Source organism: Scyliorhinus torazame, chromosome 15 (assembly GCF_047496885.1).
Source record: "Scyliorhinus torazame isolate Kashiwa2021f chromosome 15, sScyTor2.1, whole genome shotgun sequence".
Lineage (NCBI taxonomy): Eukaryota > Metazoa > Chordata > Chondrichthyes > Carcharhiniformes > Scyliorhinidae > Scyliorhinus > Scyliorhinus torazame.
The window spans coordinates 139,202,338-139,225,268 of record NC_092721.1 but is presented as its reverse complement, the minus strand read 5'-3'; the positions used below and the strand labels follow the sequence as shown (position 1 = coordinate 139,225,268).

Here is a 22,931-nt window from a genome sequence, read left to right as displayed (position 1 = left end):
GAGTTAGTGAAGTGTTTGCATCACTACTGGAGGAGGTATCTGGGACATATGAGGAGGTGAAAAACCCCATCTTAGGTGCATATGAACTAGTGGCTGAAGCTTACAGACAAAGGTTTAGAAATTTAAGGAAAGAATTTAGTCAAACATACATGGAGTTTGAAAGGATCAGAGTAATTTTGATAGGTGGATCAGGGCTTTGAAAATAGATCAAATGTATGAAGCTCTCAGAGAACTTATACTTTTGGAGGAATTTAAAAATTCAATTCCTGATGTAGTGAGAACTCATGTGGAAGAGCATAGGGTTAAAACTGCGAGGTTAGCAGCAGAAATGGCAGGTGATTATGAATTAGTTCATAAATCAAAGCTTGGTTTCCGACATCAGTTTCAGCCTGGGAGGGATAGAAACTGGGGACATGAGAAATACTCAAGTGGTAGAGGTAAAGATGATCTGATAGGAGATGTTAAGGAGAGTGTACGTCAGACTAAAAAAGAAATCCAGGAGGGTGGAAGGGACATGAAAAGTTTCAAATGTTTTCACTGTAATAAACTAGGCCATGTAAAGTCACAGTGTTGGTGGTTGAAGAAAAGCACTGGGAAGGCAGACGTGGTAAAACAGGATAAGACAGTGGGGTTTGTTAAAGTGGTAAAGGAAAGCCCAAGTGAAGCGGAGGAGGTGCAAAAGATTGTACAGCCTGATCAAGAGGTGATTGATAAGAAGGTCCCAGATCTCTTTAAAGAATTTACTTGTGTGGGTAAAGTTTACTCATGTGTATCAGGAGGAGCAGGTAAAGAAGTCACAATTTTAAGAGATACGGGAGCTAGTCAATCTTTAATGGTAAGAGATGAGGAGTTATGTAGTTTGGGAAGAATGTTGCCAGAAAAGGTGGCAATATGTGGAATTCAGGGTGAGAGGAGTAGCGTTCCATTATATAAGGTAAGGTTGGAAAGTCCAGTGAAGAGTGGTGAAGTGGTAGTAGGAGTAATAGAGAAATTATCTTGCCCAGGAATACAGTTTATCTTGGGTTATGATATAGCTGGATCGCAAGTGGGAGTGATGCCCACTGTGGTCGATAAGCCAGTGGAAAATCAGACAACTGAAGTGTTGAAGGACAAATATCCTGGGATTTTTCCGGATTGTGCAGTAACAGGGTCGCAAAGTCACAGGTTAAGACAAGAGGAGAAATCAAAGAGTGAAGATGAAGTTGAAGTGCAATTATCAGAAACGATTTTTGATCAGATGGTTGAAAAAGAACAAGAACAGGTGGAGGATGAGGCGGATATTTTTAGTTCAGGAAAATTTGCAGAGTTACAACAAAAGGATATAGAAATAAAACGGATGTATCAGAAAGCATACACGGAAGAGGAATCGGAGTGTATACCAGAGTGTTATTACCGTAAAAGTAATGTCTTGATGAGAAAATGGAGACTTGTACATATGCAGGCGGATTAAAAGTGCGCAAAAGTTCATCAAGTAGTATTGCCGGTCGGGTACAGAAAGGAGGTGTTGCGAGTTGCACATGAGGTACCAGTGGGAGGTCATTTGGGGATAAGGAAATCTCAAGCTAAAATCCAGAAACATTTTTATTGGCCTGGACTACATAAAGATGTAGTTAAATATTGTCAATCATGTCACACATGTCAAGTAATAGGGAAACCTCAAGCAGTGATAAAACCAGCGCCCTTAATACCCATTCCAGCATTTGGGGAACCTTTTACAAGGGTCCTAATTGATTGCGTAGGACTGCTTCCTAAAACAAAAAGTGGGAATCAATATCTTTTGACTATAATGGATGTGTCTACTAGGTTTCCAGAGGCCATACCAGTATGTAATATTGCAGCTAAAAAGATTGAGGAGTTACTTTAATTCTTTACTAGATATGGACCACCCACAGAAATACAATCGGATCAAGGATCAAATTTTACCTCAAAGTTATTCAAAGAAGTTATGGATAGCTTAGGAATAAAACAATTTAAATCAACTGCATACCATCCAGAATCGCAGGGAGCGTTAGAAAGCTGGCATCAGACATTAAAGACAATGTTTTGGGCTTATTGACAAGATTATCCAGAGGATTGGGATAAAGGAATTCCATTCGTACTGTTTGCAATTAGGGATGCACCTAATGAGTCAACCAAATTTAGTCCTTTTGAACTAATTTTTGGTCATGAGGTAAGAGGACCACTTAAATTGATTAAAGAAAAATTGGTGAGTGAGAAATCGGAAATTACATTATTGGATTACGTGTCAAATTTTAGGGAATGATTAAATAGAGCAGGTGAATTGGCTGGACAACATTAAAAAGATGCACAAAATGTGATGAAACGGGTAGCAGACAAGAAATCCAAAGTTCGTAGTTTTGCCAGTGGGGACAAAGTTTTAGTGTTGTTACCAGTGGTAGGTGAACCTTTAAAAGCTAGGTTTTGTGGACCGTATCAAATTGAAAGGAAATTAAGTGAGGTGAATTATGCGGTAAAAACACCAGATAGAAGGAAGAATCACCGAGCGTGTCATGTGAATATGCTTAAAAGGTACTTTGAAAGGAGAGGAGAGAATAAGGAGGTTTAATTATTCTAACTCAAAGTGACAAACCAAATCCAGATGACTGTGAATTTGACATAGCTCAAATTAAATTGGAAAATGAGGATGTTCTTAAAAATTTGGGATAAATTGTTGAGTTATCTTCCAGAGGAAAAACAAACTGACCTGAAAGAGTTATTGATATCACATGGGCAAGTTTGTGGAGATAAATTGGGAAGCACTAAAATGGCTATACATGATGTAGATGTGGGAAATGCTGTTCCGATCAAACAACATCCATACAGACTTAACCCTTTAAAATTGGCACAGGTTAACAAAGAGATTGAAAGTATGCTTAAAAATGGCATAATTGAAGTGGGTTGCAGCCAATGGAGCTCACCCATAGTGATGGTGCCTAAACCAGACGGTACCCAACGGTTGTGTGTGGACTATATAAAGGTTAATGCAGTTACAAGAACGGACTCTTATCCTATCCCACATTTGGAGGATTGCATTGAGAAAGTGGGACAATCAGCTTTTATTTCCAAATTGGATTTACTTAAAGGTTACTGGCAGGTACCTTTATCCGAAAGGGCGAAGGAGATTTCAGCTTTTGTGACTCCAGATGGTATATACTAATTCAAAGTGATGCCATTTGGCATGAAAAAAGCCCCAGCCACATTTCAACGGTTAACTAACAAAGTTATTTCAGGATTACCCAATTGTGTGGTATACATCGACGAACTGATAATTTGCAGCCAGACATGGACAGAACATTTAAAACATCTGATGGAGTTATTCGATCGACTTCTGGAGGCGGGTTTGGTGATAAACCTAGCCAAAAGTGAATTTGGAAAAGCCCAAATCACTTTCCTGGAGGAGTTTTCGATACCCTCGAGACAAAGGGAAATAATGCGATTTCGTGGCATGTGTGGATTTGATCGATCATTTGTGCAAATGTTTTGTAGCGTGATTGCTCCACTGATTGACTTGCTGAAGAACCGTCGCAAAGTTCAATGGACAGCGGACTTTCAACAGGCATTTGACTGCCTGAAAGCTGTGATAACCAATGCTCCTGTGTTGGAGAATTACAAGGGACTCTATGATCAGATTGAACTAAATTATCTGACTTTAAAGAGAAATGCCGAGGCTTGGAGCAATGGACAGATCGTGCAGAGACCTTCTTGTTCAAAGCGACTGTCAATCGAGGCGAATTTCAGTTGGAGGAAGGAGGAAAAAAAATGGACTATATTTTTATATCTGTTTGCGTGTGTTGTGTTTTTGAAACAAAAAGTATATTCACTGTGTGCATTTCTTAAAGGATGGTGAAAAGGTGAAAAATTAAACCATTTTGAAGTTGATGGGTTTTTTTTTCTGGGAGGTGGGGAGGTGTCATGTGAGAGTATCCTTTAAGAAATGGGTGTTTAAGAAATGTACCTTTAAGAAATGGAGTTGCTCATGTTACTGCAGTGATGTCAGAGTGTGGGTGGAGCTGAGCTCTACTTCTGCTTTTTGAGTTTCAGTTTGAGAAGAGCTTGGGTGTGCCTGTGTTCTTTCAGTAAGCTGCACTGCTGTTGATCTCTGCCACGCAAAGACTATCTATGGACCATTTGGAGAACTCAGAATTGTAAAAAGGTCTCAGTATTGAATATAAATCTAATGTGCTCCTGTTTGAAGGTTTGTTAAGTCTTTTGGATGGTAAAAAGGACAGCATACAGGTTATTCTTTGGGGGGTGTATTTGATTTACTGGTTGCTAAGATGTTCACTGTTTGTTTTAGAAAGGTTAACTTGAGTTCATAGAATAAACATTGTTTTGTTTTAAAAAACTGGTCCATTTTCTGCTGTACCATACCTGTAGAGTAAGCCGTGTGCTCCCCATACCACAATCTATTAAAAGTTGTGGGTCAGGTGAACTCCATGATACACTTTGGGATTCTCTAAACCCTGGCCCATAACAAGCTTTAAAATGGTATGATCGCGAGTGCGAATTCAAACCCGGTTGTTTACTGCATCGTCTGCAACAATTTAGAAGTACATGGCAATCCACATTTGGTTTGCATTTCATTAAAATCCTCCATATAATGGCCATCACTAAACTGCTGAGTCATTAGTACGATTGGTTTTTCCAACATGCAAACAGAACCAGACACTTGTTTTATGATGCTTCTGAAGACCATCTGCCATTTGCCCAACAAAAATTTTTAGTATGTATTTAAGACATGTTTTGGTGTACCATTTAAATAAACCAGATTGAAAGCAAAGTATCAATTTTTGCAATAGTACTGGGTAAACAAAAAGAGGGACCGGTTCTTCAGCAAGACTGTACAGTCTGCAGGTGAGACTAAAACAAAGTGGTTTCAAGTCTCCTCTCCCCAGCAAGCACCTAGCAAACGTCCAAGCGATCAAAAACAAGCTGGACGAGCTTAACGCGAGACTTGCCTCCCAGAGGAAAGTGAGAGACTGCTGTGTGCTCTGTTTCACAGAGACTTGGCTCACTCCTGCCTCACCCGACTGTGCCATACAACCCGAGTGCTTCTCAATTCACCAGATGGACTGCATGGCATCTTCGGGCAAGGCAAAGGGTGGATGGATTTGTCTCCTCATCAACTCCTCCTGGTGCTCAGATGTGACATCCATGGTGAACTACTGGACCTAGAATACCTGTGAAGTGCTGCCCATACTACCTTTGCAGTAGTTCACTTCTGCCATCATCACAGTGGACCACATTCCGCCACAGGTAGAAGTGAAGAAGGTGCTTGATGAATTGTACACTGCTATAAACAACCTGGAGGACTTGTTCATCGTGGCCGGGGACTTCAACCAGGCCAACCTCAAGAGAGTCCTGCCAAAGTTCCACCAACACATCTCGTGTCCCACCAGGGGCCCCAACATTCTTGACCACTGCTACTCAACCATCAGGAGCGCCTACCTCTCCATCCCCTGATCACAGTTCAGAAAATCAGACTACAAGGCAGTGCTCCTTCGCTCGGCATACAAGCAGAAACTTAAGTGGGAGGATCCGGTAAAGGTAGTGGAATGTTGGTCTGAGGCAACGGAAGAGCCCCTACATGACTACTTGGAGTCAATGGACTGGTCCATCTTCAAGAACTCGGCGACCAACTGAGACGGGTATGCCACTACCGTCACAGAATTCATCAGTATGTGTGTTGAGGGCAGCATGAAAAAGAAGGTAGTACGTGCATTCCCTAACTGGAAACCACGGTTTAACCAGGACATCCACTCCGTACTGAAGTCCAGGTCTGAGGATGGGTGACCCTGACCTCTACAAGAAATCTAGGTACAACCTCTACAAAGCCATTGAGACGCCAAGAGACAATACCAGACTCAGCTAGAGTCCCAGACTAACGACACAAACTCTTGTTGGTTGTGGCCAGGCTTAAACAATATAATGGGCTGCAAAGCAACGCAGAGCATCCCTCTCCAATGAATTCTATGCTCATTTTGAGCAGGAACCAATGTCACCTGGCCCAATAATCGGACACACCCATACCTAACTTCACAGTCTCAGACGTTATATCGGCATTCTCGAAAGTAAACCCATGGAAAGCAACGGGTCCTGATGGGAGTCCCTGGTTGTGCACTCAGATGCTGTGCGGACCAACTGGCGGGTGTGTTCGCAGACATCTTTAACCTCTCCTTACTCCGCTCCGAGGCTTCCAGCTGCTTCAAGACCACTACCATACCGGTGCCAAAGAAGAACCGGCAACGTAATTGAACGCCGACTGACCAGTGACCCTGACATCTATTATTACGAAGCGCTACGAGAGGTTAGTCATGAGACGCATCAACCCCAAATTCCCAGATTGCCTTGATTCACTGCAATTTGCCTACCGCCACAACCAGTCCACAGTAGATGCCATCTCCCTGGCCCTACACGTATCCCTGGAGCATCTCAACAAGGACACCTACATCAGACTCCTGTTCATTGACTACAGCTCCACCTTCAACACCATAATGCCAGCCAAGCTCTTAACCAACCTCCAAAACCTAGGACTCGGCTCCCCCTTCTGCAACTGGATCCTTGACTTCCTGACCCACAAACCGCAATCAGTAAGGATAAACGATGCCTCCGCCATGATAGTCCTCAATACCGGGGCCCCGTAAAGCTGCGTACAGAGCCCCCTACTCTACTCCTTGTACACACACGGCTGTGTAGCAAAATTTGGCTCTAATTCCATCTACAGGTTTGCTGATGACACGACCGTAGTGTGTTGGATCTCAAACAACAACGAGACAGAGTACAGGGGAGTTAGAGAACTTAGTGGTATGGTGCAATGACAACATTCTCTCCCTCAATATCAGCAAAACTAAGCAGCTGCTCATCGACTCAGGAAGTGACCCTTAATCCACACCCCTTTTGTATCAATGGTGCCAAGATGGAGATGGTTGACAGCTTCAAATTCCTAGGTGTAAACATCACCAACATCCTGTCCTGGTCCACCCACGTCGATGCTACAACCAAGAAAGGACAAGAGCGCCTATACTTGAAAATGAAATGAAAAAATGAAATGAATATCGCTTATTGTCACAAGTAGGCTTCAATGAAGCTACGGTGAAAAGCCCCCAAGTCACCACATTCCGGTGCCTGTTCGGGGAGGCCAGTGCGGGTACTTCCTCAGGAAATTAAGGAATTTTGGCATGTTGCATCCTATCTGGCTGCATCACAGCTTGGTATGGCAACTGCTCGGCGCAAGAAACATCTAATTCACCTCGGTTCTTTTGAGTCCCAGGTTATTAATGTTAAAAATAGAACCCAGTCAAGCAGTCAGAAGAGTGCTTAAATTAAACAGCAATACATAAATTGTAATGGCCCATGTCTTTACTATCTCGTGTTCATGGTGTGTATATAAAATATATAATTCAATGGCAAAATTTGTGTGAATTTAGTTGTGGTAATTAATATTCAAATTATCACATTTTGCTAAAATATCAATATTACGCAGAAAGAGGGTTTGTGTTGGGTAAACCTGGAAAATAGCGTGTTCAAATACAATCATAGATGTGAAATTTACTCATTTGGACAATACTTACTGTGACTTTAAAAACTTGGGTCTGAACATTTTGATCTGAAACGGAAACTGAAAAATGGAACAATACTTTAGTTAGGCAAAATCATCACTCAAATGAACCAATTCAATGAATTATGGGCAAATTTTAGCTCTACACTATCTTATTCTGAAATACAAGAGAAATATATTTAATAACAACAATCTTTATTAGTGTTACAAGCTTACATTAACACTCCAATGAAGTTACTGTGAAAATCCCCCAGTCGCCACATTCCGGCGCCAGTTCGGGTACACGGAGGGATAATTCAGAATGTCCAATTCACCCAAAAGTACGTCATTTCGGGACATGTTGGAGGAAACCAGAGCACCCAGAGGAAACCCATGGAGACACGGGGAGAACATGCAGACAATGCACAGACGGTGACCCAAGCCGGGAATCGAACCTGGGTCCCTGGCGCTGTGAAGCAGCAGTGCTTACCACTGTGCTACTGTACTGCCCTATATCTATGATTTTCCATCCAACAACACCCAGTGAATAGCAAAGTCATGGACTAAATTTTATGAGGCACCGAGGTCCAACCCCTAGCCCCAGTTGCCGTACAGCAATTTAACATAAGCAGCAGTATTAATTGCTTTAGTGCAAGAATTCCGACCCCCATTTCGGAAGGATGTCCCATAGAATCATAGAATTTACAGTTCAGAAGGAGGCCATTTGGCCCATCGAGTCTGCACCGGCCCTTGGAAAGAGCACCCCACTTAAGCCCACACCTCCACTTTATCCCCGTAACCCAACCTAATCTTTTTGGACACCAAGGGCAATTTATCATGGCCAATCCACCTAACATGCACATCTTTGGACTGTGGGAGGAAACCGGAGCACCCGGAGGAAACCCACGCAGACACAGGGAGATCGTCCAGACTCAGCACAGACAGTGACCCAAGTCGGGAATCGAACCTGGGACCCTGGAGCTGAAGCACAGAGCTAACCACTGTGCTACCATGCCGCCCCACAAATCTTAAGAGAGCTACCAGCCAACTGGATGGCAAGCAGCTCTGTGGTCAAAGTGGCACCAGCTAAGGTCAGGGCAGGGTAAGTGGGGCCAGATTCCAGAGACGAGATGGTGTCCCCAACTAGACTCCCAGTCCTGCCTCACCAGCCCATGCACAGCTGAAGCGGCTGGGTTGCCTGCATGCAGTGGGCCACTTGTGGCCACAGATAAAATACAGGCAACGGTTGGATAAGACTTTAAGTAGCCATTAATTTAACAGGGCAGGCATCCTGTTTGGGATTTTAATGTCCCTTGCACAACTTTAAACCCCCCCATATAATCCAGCACAAACAAATCAGAAGTTGCCAGTTTCAATCGCCAGTTTACAGTGAATGAGCTGATATCAACCAACCCTGCATCAGGGCTGATAAAATTGGCCTCTGTCCCCAGCAACTTCAATGGTGGTAATGGGGGAAAAACTGGCCAGGGAGGGAGATCACCATTAACGGCTCCTTCTTTTATTTCTATACTACTATGAATAAACTGATTTGAGTACCTGCGGGACAAAATTTGGTTCAGTTGTAATGCTCCAGTGGTCAAATAGCTGGCACATATGTATTCTAGCAAATCAAAAGGCTTCAGGACAGGATGGGGAAAGGCAAAAATAATTTTTTTTCCATCTAACAATTACAAATTTAAAAAAGGAATTTCAAATTGAATGGCACACAAAACAAGTAAATACCCGATGGTCAACTGTCAATTTCATCTACAAATTTTAGAGAGCTTGCAGTTATGCAGTACAGTTGCAATAGTGGTGTAACGTTGATGTTCAATATTTATGTCATGAGTGACGCTCCAACATCAAAAGTAACTTTTGGAATGCACAACTGTCTTGCATGCTTTTCAGCATATTCTTAAAAATGTTTACATTAATTCAAATTATGGGCAACTGCATACATGGGGTTCAAAAGAAGTATGAGCCGTTGGCAAATATATCCTGACACCCATGATGAATTTATTTATAAATAAAATATATGTAAATTTCCCTTAACATTGATCTATTGAAAATAAGGAACTGAAATTGAGGGAAGAGGCATTTTAGTTATTTGGAGTGACTAAAGTAGATGGGATTGTTTTTCTTAAGAGCAGAAAAGATTCAACAGAAATTTAATAGTTCTGTTCAAAATTATGAGGGATTTTATGGACAGCCAAAAGGTATAAGTTTACCTACTTTTATGATCTGACACGTACTGCCTAACAGAGTGGATGACAAAGATTTGATAACTTTCTAAAAGAAATTATATATTATACTTGAAAAAGAAAAATTCACAGGGCAGCAAGGAAATAACAGGTAAGTAGATCTAATTAGATATATCTTTTCAAAATTTGTCATGGGCACAACGGGCCAGTTGACCTCCCTGTGTTGTATGATTCTACAATTTTGTATCATTTTTCAACAAGCATTATGCAAGCTCCATTGAGTGACATTAGCAAGCAGCAATGTCAGAACAATAAACACGACTCATTTATACCATCAAAAATATTTTAATATTGGTTGTAAATATGACTGGATGGGACATTTAGCGGAGGATGGGAATGAATCCGTGGTAATGTGACTAATAATATAGTAGTGGTTACATGGCAATGGCTGACCAATAAGAAACTAAACAAACAGAGGGCAGATTGTATCGAAGTGAGAAAACACCTTTTCCCCATACTCTTGTCATTTGACAGTATTCCAGCAATCAGGAATATGACAAATCTGGACTGCTGACTTCTTAATAGTTGGCCTAATTTTGCTCTGTAATCAGCTGGCAGGAGTATTCAACCTCAAATATGAGTAAATATTTCAGTGTAAATCTATTTTCTTGTGAGCAAGCACCTACCAATATTCAGGTTTTCAGGACCTTTTTGCGTAAACATATTCGGTTCATTTTGCTGACAATAGAACTGCAGAAGGCACTGCTGATTACAAAAATGCTTAATTTCTCCCCGCCATTGAACTGATTCAGTCAGCTCTCTCTGAGTTTTACAGCAGTCACATCTTGCAGCCTAAAATGAAAAAAAAAAAATTACTTACTTCAAGAAAAATGCAATTTCTATCATTTAAGTAACACAAAAAGATTAGTCACATGTACTTTCAAACAACCGTGTGTGCTGCAATTCAACTAAATTGCGCTTTAAGATCCAATCCAACTGGAAGATTCACTTGAATACTCTTAACTATCCTACTTGTAAGAAGTCTTACAACACCAGGTTAAAGTCCAACAGGTTTGTTTCAAATCACTAGCTTTCAGAGCACTGCTCCTGAAAGCTAGTGATTTGAAACAAACCTGTTGGACTTTAATCTGGTGTTGTAAGACGTCTTGCTGTGCTCACCACAGTCCAATGCCAGCATCTCCACATGATCTTACTTGTCTAATAGTTTGACCATGTTGTGCAACTTGCTAACCATTTTCTGTCATGCAAAACATCCATTTATGTATTTTTGCACAATACAATACTTGTACCAGAAACAAACGTAGAAAGTAATGTGACTGGCCGCTGATTTTATGGCAGCAAGGCAAGCCATCAACCTGGAATTGCATTAATGCTGTCTGGAAAACAAATTTTATTACAGCCACGCAATAAGAGTTCTCGCTAAGAGCAACTACATTATAGCAGACCGGGAGATGTCGTCAATGTTCAAAAATTATATTGCTTCATAGAATTTAGCTCACTTTCACATCGACTCCTATTCATTAATCTATACATTCTTGCCAATTTATGGAACTTTACAGGGAAACACAAGAAAGAATTCTGTAGTGTTACATTTATTTCAAAATTATACATACTGTCTTTCACGAATTTTGCTGCGCTGCAGAAAATTGCAAATAGAATTGACACTGTGGCAAATAAGTTAAAATCTTGTTCTCAATACGCTTTTGTATAACAGAGAAAATAGTTACCCATTTCTTATTTTGTAACACTTTTATGATGCAAAAAAAACCAACATGCATCCTTGAGGATTGCTTCACCATCAGAAAGGTCATCAGCAGTCTGTAAAGTCTATTTCATGTACTCTATAATATATGCGTGATCGCATTTATTCCAGGGCAGCTGATTTGATCAATTTAATTCATAATATTCCACATTAAAAAACTGCCACCTTTCGCCAGCTAAGCAAGGTAAGGACAAGATTTAAAAGTGTTTGCAATCTATATAGCACTTTTGATTGTAAATGCAAATTAAAGATAAACAGAATATTAAAAAAATTTACAGAAGAAAATAAACTTCACTGACCTTAAAATACCAGTCTATAAACCGTTTGCAACAATCATCACTACAAAAATCTCTCGCTTTTCCATCAATTTCTTTAGCAGCTGCCCGCTTACACATCTGGGAGCAGTAACTGCAGGTAACACAGCGTAGACCCAAATGTTTTGCGAAGTCTTGCTTAAATAGAAGTTTACAGCCTGAAAACAGACAGCTGTTTTAAGCAATCTTCCATCCATGTAAACAGATAAAGGTATATGAGCATGGGTAAAATAACCCCACATTTCAGGGCTGAATAAAGTGATTAAAATATTTTTTCACTTAAAAGAGATGAAATCTTTACCTCGTCTTTTTTTTAAAATTCTTCAACCGTGGCAATATGTGCTTCCACTTTAATTTCTCAATAGAAGTGAGAAAATGTATAAATTAATAGCAAATTCTCGCCACAAAAGGCTATTGTGGTAGGATTAACATAATTTAGGGATGAGATTGAGAGATTTTGGTATCAAGGGAATGTGATCAAAGGCAGGAAAATGGAGTTGAGGTATTGACCAGCCATGATCTAATTAAATGGTAGATTAGTCTCTCTGGGCTCAATGGTCTCCTCCTGCTCCTGTCCTCTGATACTAAACATACAAGGTTTAAAAAGAAGATTTTTCCAATCAAACATAAAAATCTTGGGAAAACATTCAAAATAGCCTTTCCATCACAAAACTTCAAATTTAAGTGACACGTCAGTGTAATGAAACCTACCTTCACTACAGAATGCTTTATTCACTCCAGAGAACTTCACAGTTTCATGTACAATTTTTTCTTCCTGACAATATTCACAGTAAGACACAATGCAGTGCAGCTTCTTGTGATCCTCACAGCACATTTTGCTGCAGAACTGAAATACATGATTCTGAAAAAAAGGTAAACTACTATAGTGTATCTTTTTTTTTAATAAACAATTTTATTGAGGTATTTTTGGCATATAAAACAATGACATTGTATAGTACTGTACAAAAAAGAAAAGCAAATAACGCATAGTACAAACCACACCTCCATTCTCGCAAGGACCTGCCTACTCTACTCTACCCTAGCCCTCCCCCCCCCGCTGCTGACAGTTAATTCTCCGCGAAGAATGGCTGCCACCTCCGGGCGAATCCCGACAGTGAACCTCTCAAGGCGAACTTAACTTTCTCCAGACCGAGAAAGCTTGCCATATCCGATAGCCATACTTCGATCTTCGGGGGCCTCGAGTCCCTCCAGGCCAACTGTATTCGTCGCCGGGCTACCAGGGAAGCAAAGGCCAAGACGTCGTCCTCCTTCTCCTCCTGGACTCCTGGGTCCTCTGACACCCCAAAGATTGCCACCTCAGGACTCATTTCCACCCCAGTTTTCAAAACCCAGGACATGATGTCCGCGAATCCCTGCCAGTAGCCCCTGAGTTTAGGGCACGACCAGAACATGTGTACGTGATTAGCCGGCCCACTGGCGCATCTGGCACACTTGTCCTCCAGCCCGAAGAATTTACTTATCCGGGCCACCGTCATGTGGGCCCAGTGCACGACCTTAAACTGGTTCAGACTGAGCCTGGTGCATGTTGCGGTCGTGTTTACTCTGCTCAGAGCTTCTGCCCAAATACCGTCCTCCATCTCCCCCTCCCCAAGCTCCTCTTCCCACTTAAGCTTCAGATCCTCAGTCTGTGTATCCTCTGCTCCCATTAGTTCTTTGTAAATATCTGAGACTCTACCCTCACCTAACTCTCTCCTCGATACTACTCTGTCCTGCCTCCCCTTTGGCGGGAGGCGAGGGAAGGACGGCATCAGCCTGCACATGAAATCCCGCACCTGCAAGTATCTAAAGTTATTCCCTCCCGCCAGCCCAAACTTCTCCTCCAACGGCCTCATGCTCGGAAGCTCTCTTACAAGAACAGATCACCCACCCTCGCAAACCCTGCCCTCCGCCACAGTCGATACCCACCGTCCATGTTCCCCGGGGCAAATCGGTGATTGCCGCAGATTGGGGTCCACACCGATGCTCTCACTTCCCCTATATGCCTCCTTCACTGGCCCCAGATCCGAAGAGCCGCTACCACTAAAGTACTGGTGGAGTACTGCGCCGGCGGGAGCGGCAGAGGCGCCGTAACCAGGGCTGCTAAGCTGGTGCCCCTGCACGAAGCAGCCTCCATCCGCTCCCATACCGACCCCGTACCCACCATCCATTTCCTTATCATCACCAAGTTGGCCACCCAATAGTAGTTGCTGAAGTTCGGCAACGCCAGCCCCCCTTCCCCTCTGTTCCTTTCGAGCATCATCTTCCTCACCCGCGGGGACTTCCCCGCCCAGATAAATCCCAGGATAATTTTATTCAGCCTCTTAAAGAAGGGCCTCGGGATGAAAACGGGGAGACACTGAAATATGAACAAGAATCTCAGGAGAATCGTCACCTAACAGTCTGCACACTCTCCGCTAGTGACAGCGGGAGCGCATCCCAACTCCGAACCTCCTCCCTCACTCGTTCCACCAGTCGGGACAGGTTGAGCTTATGCAACTTGCCCCAGTCCCGTGCCACCTGTATCCCCAAGTATCTGAAGCTTTCTCCTACCAGCCTGAACGGCAACCCCTTCAGCCTACTCTCCTGCCTGAATTACGAACAACTCGCTCTTAGCCACGTTCAGTTTATATCCTGAAAACCGGCCAAATTCCCTCAGGGTTTCCATGGTACCGTCCATCCCCGCCATTGGGTCCGATACGTATAACAGCAGGTCACCCGGGTATAACGAGACTTTATGTTCCACTCCCCCCCGGACCAGCCCTTTCCAGTCCCTTGAAGCTCTCCGAGCAATTGCCAGGGGCTCTATGGCCAGCGCAAACAGCAGTGGGGAGAGAGGGCAACCCTGTCTTGTCCCGTGGTGCAGTCTGAAATAATCTGATGTCATCCTGTTCGACCTTACACTAGCCTCTGGGGCCTGATATAACAGCCTAACCCAGTCAAAGAACCACGCCCCGAACTCAAACCGTCCCAGCACCTCCCACAGATAATCCCACTCGACCCGGTCAAAAGCCTTTTCGCATCTATAGCTACCACTATCTCTACCTCCCTACTCTCCGGGGGCATCATAATCACATTAAGCAGCCTTCTTAGATTGACCACCAGTTGCCTACCCTTTACGAACCCGGTTTGGTCCTCTGCAATTGTGTCCGATACACAGTCCTCAATTCTAGTTGCCAAGATCTTGGCCAGTAATTTAGCGTCTACGTTGATCAAAGAGATCGGCCTGTAAGGCCCACAAGCCGCCGGGTCTTCATCCCGTTTCAGAATAAGCGAAATAGTGGCCTGCCACATAATCGGGGATAGAACCCCTCTGTCTCCTGCCTCGTTAAAAACCCTGACCAGCACCGGCCCCACTATCTCGGCAAACTTTTTATAAAACTCCACCGGATACCCATCAGGCCCCAGGCTTTACCCGGCTGCATGACCTTCAGGCCCCCCCCCCAATACCTCTTCGATCCTGACCAGGGCCCCCAGTCCGTCTACCACCCCACCACCCACTCTTGGGAAGGTCAGTCCGTCCAGGAATCGCCTCATCCCATCCGGTCCCCTTGGGGGTTCCGAAGTGTACAGCTTACTATAAAAGTACCTAAACGCCTTGTTCAGCTTTGCCGGGTCCCCCACCAGATTACCCTCCCCATCCGCTATCCTTCCCATCTCCCTAACTGCTTCTCTCTTCCTTAGTTGTTGCGCGAGCATTCTGCTGGCCTTCTCTCCATGCTCATGTCGCGCCTTTTGCCTTTCTATGCTGCTCTACGGCCTTGCCTGTAGTCAGCACACCCGAACTCGGCCTGCAGCCTCTGTCGTTTCCTGAGTAACTCTGGCCTCGGGGACCCCACGTAGCTCCTGTCCGTCCGTAAAATTTCCTTAACCAGTCGGTCCGTTTCTGCCCTATCTGTCCTGTCCCTATGAGGCCGGATTGAGATCAGCTCCCCTCTCACTACTGCCTTCAGCGCCTCCCAGAGCACCGCTGCTGAGACTTCTCCGGTATAATTTACCTGCAGGTAATTCTGCATACATCTCCTGAGTCTCTCACACACCGCCTCGTCCGCTAGCAATCCAACTTCCAGCTTCCATTGTGGGCGCTGAAAGCAATCCTTACAAATCTGTAGATCTACCCAGTGCAGAGCATGGTCCGATATGGCAATTGCCGAATATTCTGCCCCCACCATCCCGGCCAGTAAGTCCCTACTCATGACAAAGAAATCAATTCGGGAATACACCTTGTGTCCGTGGGAGTAGTACGAAAACTCCCTTGCCGACGGCCGGCTAAATCTTCACAGATCAGCTCCCCCCATTTGCTCCATGAACCCTCTCAGTTCCTTTGCCATCGCTGGCAACCTGCCCGTTTTTGAACACGACCGATCCAGGCTCGGGTCCAGGACTGTGTTAAAGTCCCCACCCATGATCAGTTTGCGAGAGTCCAAGTCGGGGATTTTCCCTAGCAATCTCCTGATAAAATCCACATTGTCCCAATTAGGGGCATACACACTAACCAAGACTACTCTCACCCCTTCGAGCTTACCCCTAACCATAACAAATCTGCTGCCCCCATCCGCAACTGTACCCTCCGCCTCAAAATGAACCCTTTTATTAATCAGGATCGCAACGCCCCTAGTCTTAGTGTCGAGCCCCGAATGAAAGACCTGACTAACCCAGCCCTTCCTTAGCCTAATCTGGTCTGCCATTTTCAGGTGCGTCTCCAGAAGCATGACTACGCCCGCCTTCAGAACCCGCAAATGTGCGCACACACGTGCTCTCTTCACTGGCCCATTTAGCCCTCTAACATTCCAGGTGATCAGCCTGGTTAGGGGGCATTTCGCCCCCCCACTTTGCCGATCAGTCATCCCCTTTCCTTGGCCAGCCCCCCAGCCATGTGTCGCGCATCCTCTGGCCCGCCTCCTGGCCGGCTCCACCCATGACCTCCCCACTGTTGCCATGTCCAATTTCCACCCTTGTCAGCAGATCAACTCCCCCCCTCGCAACACCATCCTACCACCTAACCCCTGCTCTAATCTAACTATATGAACACCCCCCACCTGGCTTCCGCTGACTAGCCCACCCAGCTAGCCTGGTGGCTCCCAGCTTCGGCGCCAGCGCGTCTCTCACCCATTGTTCCCTGGCTCCCCTCCCCCCGGCCCATCCATACCACTTCCCCAAACCAGTCCTGCTTAAACAAATACTCTATACAAGTCAGAAACATCCTCAACAATAGTGCAATTTAAATCAAACAAATAGAGATAAGTAGTACCAGTCACTCTCAGCCCTCCCCCCTCCAAACACAGAAAAAGATTGCAAAAAATTTGCCGAAGCCCCCATCATAACCACACCTTTTTAACTATTTTCTTTTTTATATTTTCCCCCTACCAAAACTCCAACCAAACAAGTAACCCAAAAAGGAAACATTCAAGGAAACCACGAAAAAAACAAGAAAAATACATCGCAACCAAAATACATCCACCTAAAAAGGTAGAAAAAAATAAAAAGAACGGACCCAAGCATGCAGGCATCTCTCACAGCGAGAGAGAAACAAATTAGACTTCAAAGTTCTACCATGAGTCCTCAGCTCAGGGCCAGCCCTTGCTGAACAAAGTCCATCGCCTCCTCGGGTTCCTCGAAATAGTGGTGCTGACTCTCATACGTAACCCACAGTCGCGCTGGAAAAAGCAGCCCGAATGTCACCTTGTTCTTCTCCAAAATCTCCTTCACCTGCCTGTAACCTCCCCTCCTCCTGGCCACCTCAGTACTCAGGTCTTGGTAAACACGCAGGGAGCTATTGTCCCAAGTACAGCTTTGTGTGCTCTTGGCCCATTGCAGAACCCGCTCCTTGTCCAGGTACCTGTGGAACCGGACCACCATCGCTCGTGCGGGACCCCCTCGTCGCGGCTGCCTCAGCTGCACTCTGTGTGCCCTGTCCACCACCAGCGGGCGAGGGAACACCTCGTTCCCCAGCAGCTTCTGAAACATACCCTCCACATATGCAGCAGCATCCATCCCCTCAGCCCCCTCTGGGAGGCCAATGATTCTTACATTCTGCCGGCAAGATCTGTTGTCCAGGTCCTCCAGCCTTTCCAGGAGCACTTTTTGCTGATCCCTCAACTTCCGAATCTCCACGTCCGCCACCGTTTGAAAGTCGTCCTGCTCCTCCACCGTCTTCTCCAGCTTCTGGAGTTTCTCAGCCTGATCATCCAGCCTTTTTTCCAATCGGTCCATCGACTTCTGGAGCGGCTCCAAGTTATCGCGCTTCAGATCTAAAAAGCCCTCCTGCATGGCCTGTAGCAGCTGCTCCATTGTAGGCTGGGCTGTCGGCGCCTTGCTCTGGACATGGGCCATATTGGTCTCGCTCACAGCCTCCACCTTGCTTGGCCACTTCTTCTGCTGTTTACGGTCCCTCCGGCTTCTTAAGTCCATACAACTCTGAATGGGTTCAGTGCCTGAGTACTATTGCTTTCCAGTTCCGCGCTCAAAAGCGCAAAAAAGTCGGGGGAACAGGTCCAAAAGTCCGACCGAAACGGGAGCCACCAAATGTGCTACTCCCTCATAGCCGCCACCGGAAGTACCTACAATGTATCTTTTAACTAACATGACAAACTAATCAAATTATCGAAGGCGGTGAGGATGAAAAGACTGTTGGCAACCCATTTTACATCAAGTACTGCCAAATGTGATTTAAATTCTCTAAATTCTTCCCAAACAGGATTCCTTAATCCTTTCCATTTGTCACACCAACGATCTTTGTGATTATTTTAAACAATAGCGCAGGTGGAGAAGGTAGTCAAGAAGGCATGCTTGCCTTCATCGGCTGGGGCATTGAGTTTAAAAGTTGGCAAGTCATGTTGCAGCTTGATAGAAACTTTGTTCGGCTACACTTGGAATATATAATACCAGAAGGATGTGGAGGCTTTGGAGAGGGCACTAGCTATGAGGAGAGGTTGGAGAAACTTGGTTTGTTCTCACTGAAATGACGAAGATTGAAGGGCGACCTGATAGAAGTGTGCAAGATTATGACGGGCATGGATAGAGAGGATAGTCAGAAGCTTCTTCCCAGGGTGGAATAGTCAATTACTAAAGTTTAAGGTGTGAGGGGCAAGGTTTAAAGGAGATGTATAAAGCAAGTCTTTTTACACAGAGGGTGGTGGGTGCCTGGAACTCGCTGCCAGGAGAGGTACTGGAAGCAGATACGATAGTGGCTTTTAGGGGGCGTCTTGACAAAAAATGAATAATATGGGAATAGAGGGAGATGGTCCCCAGAAGGGTAGAGGGTTTTGGTTCAGACGGGCAACTTAGTTGGTTGGAGGGCCGAAGGCCCTGTTCCTGTGCTGTAATTTTCTTTGTTCTAATATTGCTAATTTTAAAGCTAATTGTACAGGGGATGCTCCATGGCGGACACTCACGATTTTCCAAACTTATTTCATCCAGTACCTTTATCAGAGGAGAATTTAGTATCATAAATCAATAATTCAACTCCTGCTCTTTGTAACTTAATCTCCTGGAATATCTGCCTTGCCACTCCCTCTCAACCTTCAAAAAGCATAGGATCCTCTTCTCCAAACATACTTTGTCATCTTCCAATTCTCTTCCTACTCCACCACGGACCCGGCTTCAATTCCGGCCTTGGATCATTGTCTGTGTGGCGTTTCTACATTCTCCCGGTGAATATAGCAAAACTCACTTTCATGCAGCATCTTTAAATTTGAACTCCGAAAGGAAAATTAAGTATTATTGCCCTACAATGCTACTCCCAAACCCATTTGCATCCAGTTATGGCATCTATGTTAAAATTTATCTTTGTCTTACCTCCCATTCCAACACTTCTGGCTTAGCACTGAATCCAGTCTTGCAGTAAGTACAGTTCAGCTGCACCTCATTTGTTACGACCTGCCCATTTGTTGTTGTTTGTACACTGTAAGACTAAAACATAAATCACAATAAATTGTGTGTCTATATTTATAACTTCTCCCTATTCTTTCCAAATGCTTTCACGAGAGCCTTTGCCTTTATGCAACTAGAAGACTATGACCATTGTTTTGATGGTCCAGTTACCGGTCCACTATTAAGTATCCAATCTATCAATCCAGATGACAGTGATGACTTGGTGGAGAGGGAGGGGGGAGAAAGAGAGTTCAAAATTGACTGCAGGCTCCAAACATAAACATTTTGAAGTAAAAAAAAAAAAGTGGAAAATAGTCTTCAGCTAGGGCTATGGATCTGTTGGTTGATCTAATGGAAATATACGAGTGGTGTGCGACAATTACATCCAAAAAGGTAATAGAAATTAACAGGTATGGCACGGCTTATCGAGATCTTGGATGCATCCCTTTTGCAACATTATACATTTACCACATAGCAAAGATATCTAACGAACCAACTTTGCAAGTGAAGTACAATCTGCTATTTACAAGTATTAACTATTTCAGGAGAGAAAATGCTGGAAAATCTAAGGTCTGGCAACATCTGCAGGGAGAGAAAAGAGCTAATGTTTCGAGTCCAGGTGACCCTTTGTCAAAGCTTTGGTCTTCTTTTGCACTGTAAATTCTATGAAGATTTACATAATGTGACATGGATCGCAAAACTTTAATAAACAAATAATTTAGTAACTGGTTGCTCTGGATATCCTTTCCGCGACGGTTGTTGCTTTGAGCTAGGTTGGGTGTTCCCTTTTTTGGGGATACTTCTCTTCATCCGGGTCACATGATGGGAGCGGTCGCATTTTCACAAGGTCTGGCTCTGCTTGTCCTTTAATCTGTCATTTCATCCAGTCGCTCATTTCATATTTGCTTTTTCTTGGGCTACAATTCCCGATTGCTCCTTCCCATGAAAAGGCCAGTGATAAAATGTTAAAATCCTTGTTTGTACTTGGCAGCCAGTGTGGGCTGAAGTGGGTCCAGCTTGTAGTGGCATAGTTCCTGCTGAGCGCCTTGAAGGTGCTGTGGGTATCGGCTGATAGCAGCTATCAAAGAGGTTGCTTCGACTGTGAATTTCGGCTCTGCGGTATAGGCCTCGAGAGCTCACTTCAAGGGACTGCAGGGTACCTTTAGAAGAGCAGTGGAGGTGCATGAAAGCATTTTGCACTCAAAAAAGCATCGTCCCTGGTTAGGGTTTCCCTTCGTGTCATTGAAATCCTGCTGCCATGCTTTGTGAATCTTGATTTGTAGGCTGGGAGCATCAGATTTGATGGAGCACAACTTATCCTCTCTGAGGCCAGGAGTTGGTAAAGCCCACTGATCACTGGTTTTATTCCGTCCTATTCTCGATGTTCGTCGTGAGGAGTTGGTGGCAGAGCTGGTCAAGTCATCTCCCCCAACTCCCTGGCCAGGGGCCAGGACGTCAGAGAGACAGCATGGTGGATGTGATGGCGTCTTGTGCTTCAATCCTTGTGAGTTCCTGTAGTGTGCTCATTGATCCTGCCTTATCCTGTGCCTTCTCATGTGACATGGAAGATGTCTCTATCCTGCAATTTAGCTCGCAGTTCTTTGATAATCTTGATCATTATTCCCTTGATCATGTTGTTGACTTTTTGTCATCTTTTTTCCTGTAGGAGTGTGTGAAATGTGAACATGATGGTCTGTGCCATTGATCATTCTTACCCTATGTTAATAAGATCATTTTGAGTCAATTATGATTTGTGCAGTTTTACTCCTTTTGGTTATGGTGTCTTTATAATCCTTGTGGTTGGGAGAGGGGAGGTTTTTTTTTTTGTTGTTGCCCCCCCGCCCCCCCCCCCCTGTTTACGAAGAGGACATAGTAGAGCTGGGGTGGTGATGAGTGGGTGGATACGGTTGTAGGGCTAGTTCAGTCCTCACTGAGATTGAGGATAGCCCTCAATTTCTTTTTTTTTTTTGAATTCATATGTTCTTTGAGTTAAAGATCTGAGTTGTATCCTTATTTGACCTGTGCAGGGGTTTGAATCCTGGGGGGGACTGGTTTCCTTTGTCTCCTCCTTGAGAGGTTAAGTTTTTACTTTCCTCTGTTTGGGTCTCTCTCCGTGTTCCTCTCCTGGGCTGTTGTGTTGGTTGGGTTGTTGAGGAAGGAGGTTGCTCTGGATATCCTTTCTGCAATGGTTGTTGCTTTGAACTTCGTTTTGGGTTCCTTTTTTGGGGATACTTCTCTTCATCTGGGTGAGCATTAGGTTGGTTCTTATCCTGATCTGGCTCGGTGGTGTGCATGTGGGGGGAATTGACCCTCCCTTCCAGGATACCTAATTGTTGGCCGTCTCGACAGCTCTCCTTCTCCAGTGGGAGCCCACACCCCACAGCTGCAACAATCATCCTCTTGTGGTGCATTGCACTGAATGGGGTTGGAAAAGTACAGGCTCAACTGGAGTACAGGTTTTTGGGCTGTGCTGGAGGCAGTTCTTTGTGATTCAGCTTGTGCTGTGGCTGTTATCATGCTGCCCCTCAGGGCTCTGGATGTCTCCTCAGCGGGTGTTGTGGGGGGGTGCTCCTGGGAGGCTGGGTTTTGTTTCCTGGTCTCGCAGCTACACAGGGGCCTGGGAATGGGTCGGGCTCTGTGTCTTGGATACCCTTTTATCCCCCCTAGGGGGTCGCTTGCTTATTGAGTGGCCTGTTCTCTTTACTGGTGGCTGTTGTCATCTGGTGGGGTAGTTGTTACTCTTCTTTTCGACCTTGGGAGGCCCGAAGGCTTGACTACGGTCTCAACATGTCACTGTTGCCAGTCCTCTCCTCTTCATAATTGTGTTTCTGCTTTGGGCCTGTTTTTTTATGGGGTTTGTTGCTTTGTATAGCATAGATGCAACTGCCTGCAGATCTGGGTGTTTTCTGTATTTTCTTTTGCTTTTTAGGCTAGGTGGATTGGCCATGATAAATTGCTCTTAGTGACCAAAAAAGGCTAGGAGGGGTTATTGGGTTACGGGGATAGGGTGGAAATGAGGGCTTAAGTGGGTTGGTGCAGATTCGATGGGCCGAATGGCCTCCTTCTGCACTGTATGTTCTATGTTTTGCAAGAGTGGGTATGATGAATCTGCTCCTGGCTCAGAGATGGGTGCAGATGGTCTGGAATCCAGAATGAGAAGGCTGTACTGGGTCATTGGAGCTGCTAGAGTCTAGGTGGATGTATGTTGGTGAACACCATTTTATCAT

General features: G+C 44.6%; 1 protein-coding gene across 5 annotated transcripts in view; it reads right to left on the bottom strand.

The window, feature by feature from the left end:
- Window positions 1-22,931, bottom strand: part of zmym2 (zinc finger, MYM-type 2) — a 237,603-nt gene that overhangs the window by 88,481 nt on the left and 126,191 nt on the right. For all 5 annotated transcript variants that reach the window (XR_011935198.1, XM_072476815.1, XM_072476811.1 and 2 more), the window contains 5 exons: window positions 19,630-19,743; window positions 12,547-12,697; window positions 11,821-11,993; window positions 10,425-10,590; window positions 7,572-7,618 (listed from right to left, as the gene is read on the bottom strand). Coding sequence is in view for 4 of the 5 variants with exons in the window: in XM_072476815.1 (XP_072332916.1) it covers window positions 7,572-7,618; window positions 10,425-10,590; window positions 11,821-11,993; window positions 12,547-12,697; window positions 19,630-19,743 (651 nt within the window). In the remaining variant the exon portion in view is untranslated. The remainder of the gene's footprint in view (window positions 1-7,571; window positions 7,619-10,424; window positions 10,591-11,820; window positions 11,994-12,546; window positions 12,698-19,629; window positions 19,744-22,931) is intronic.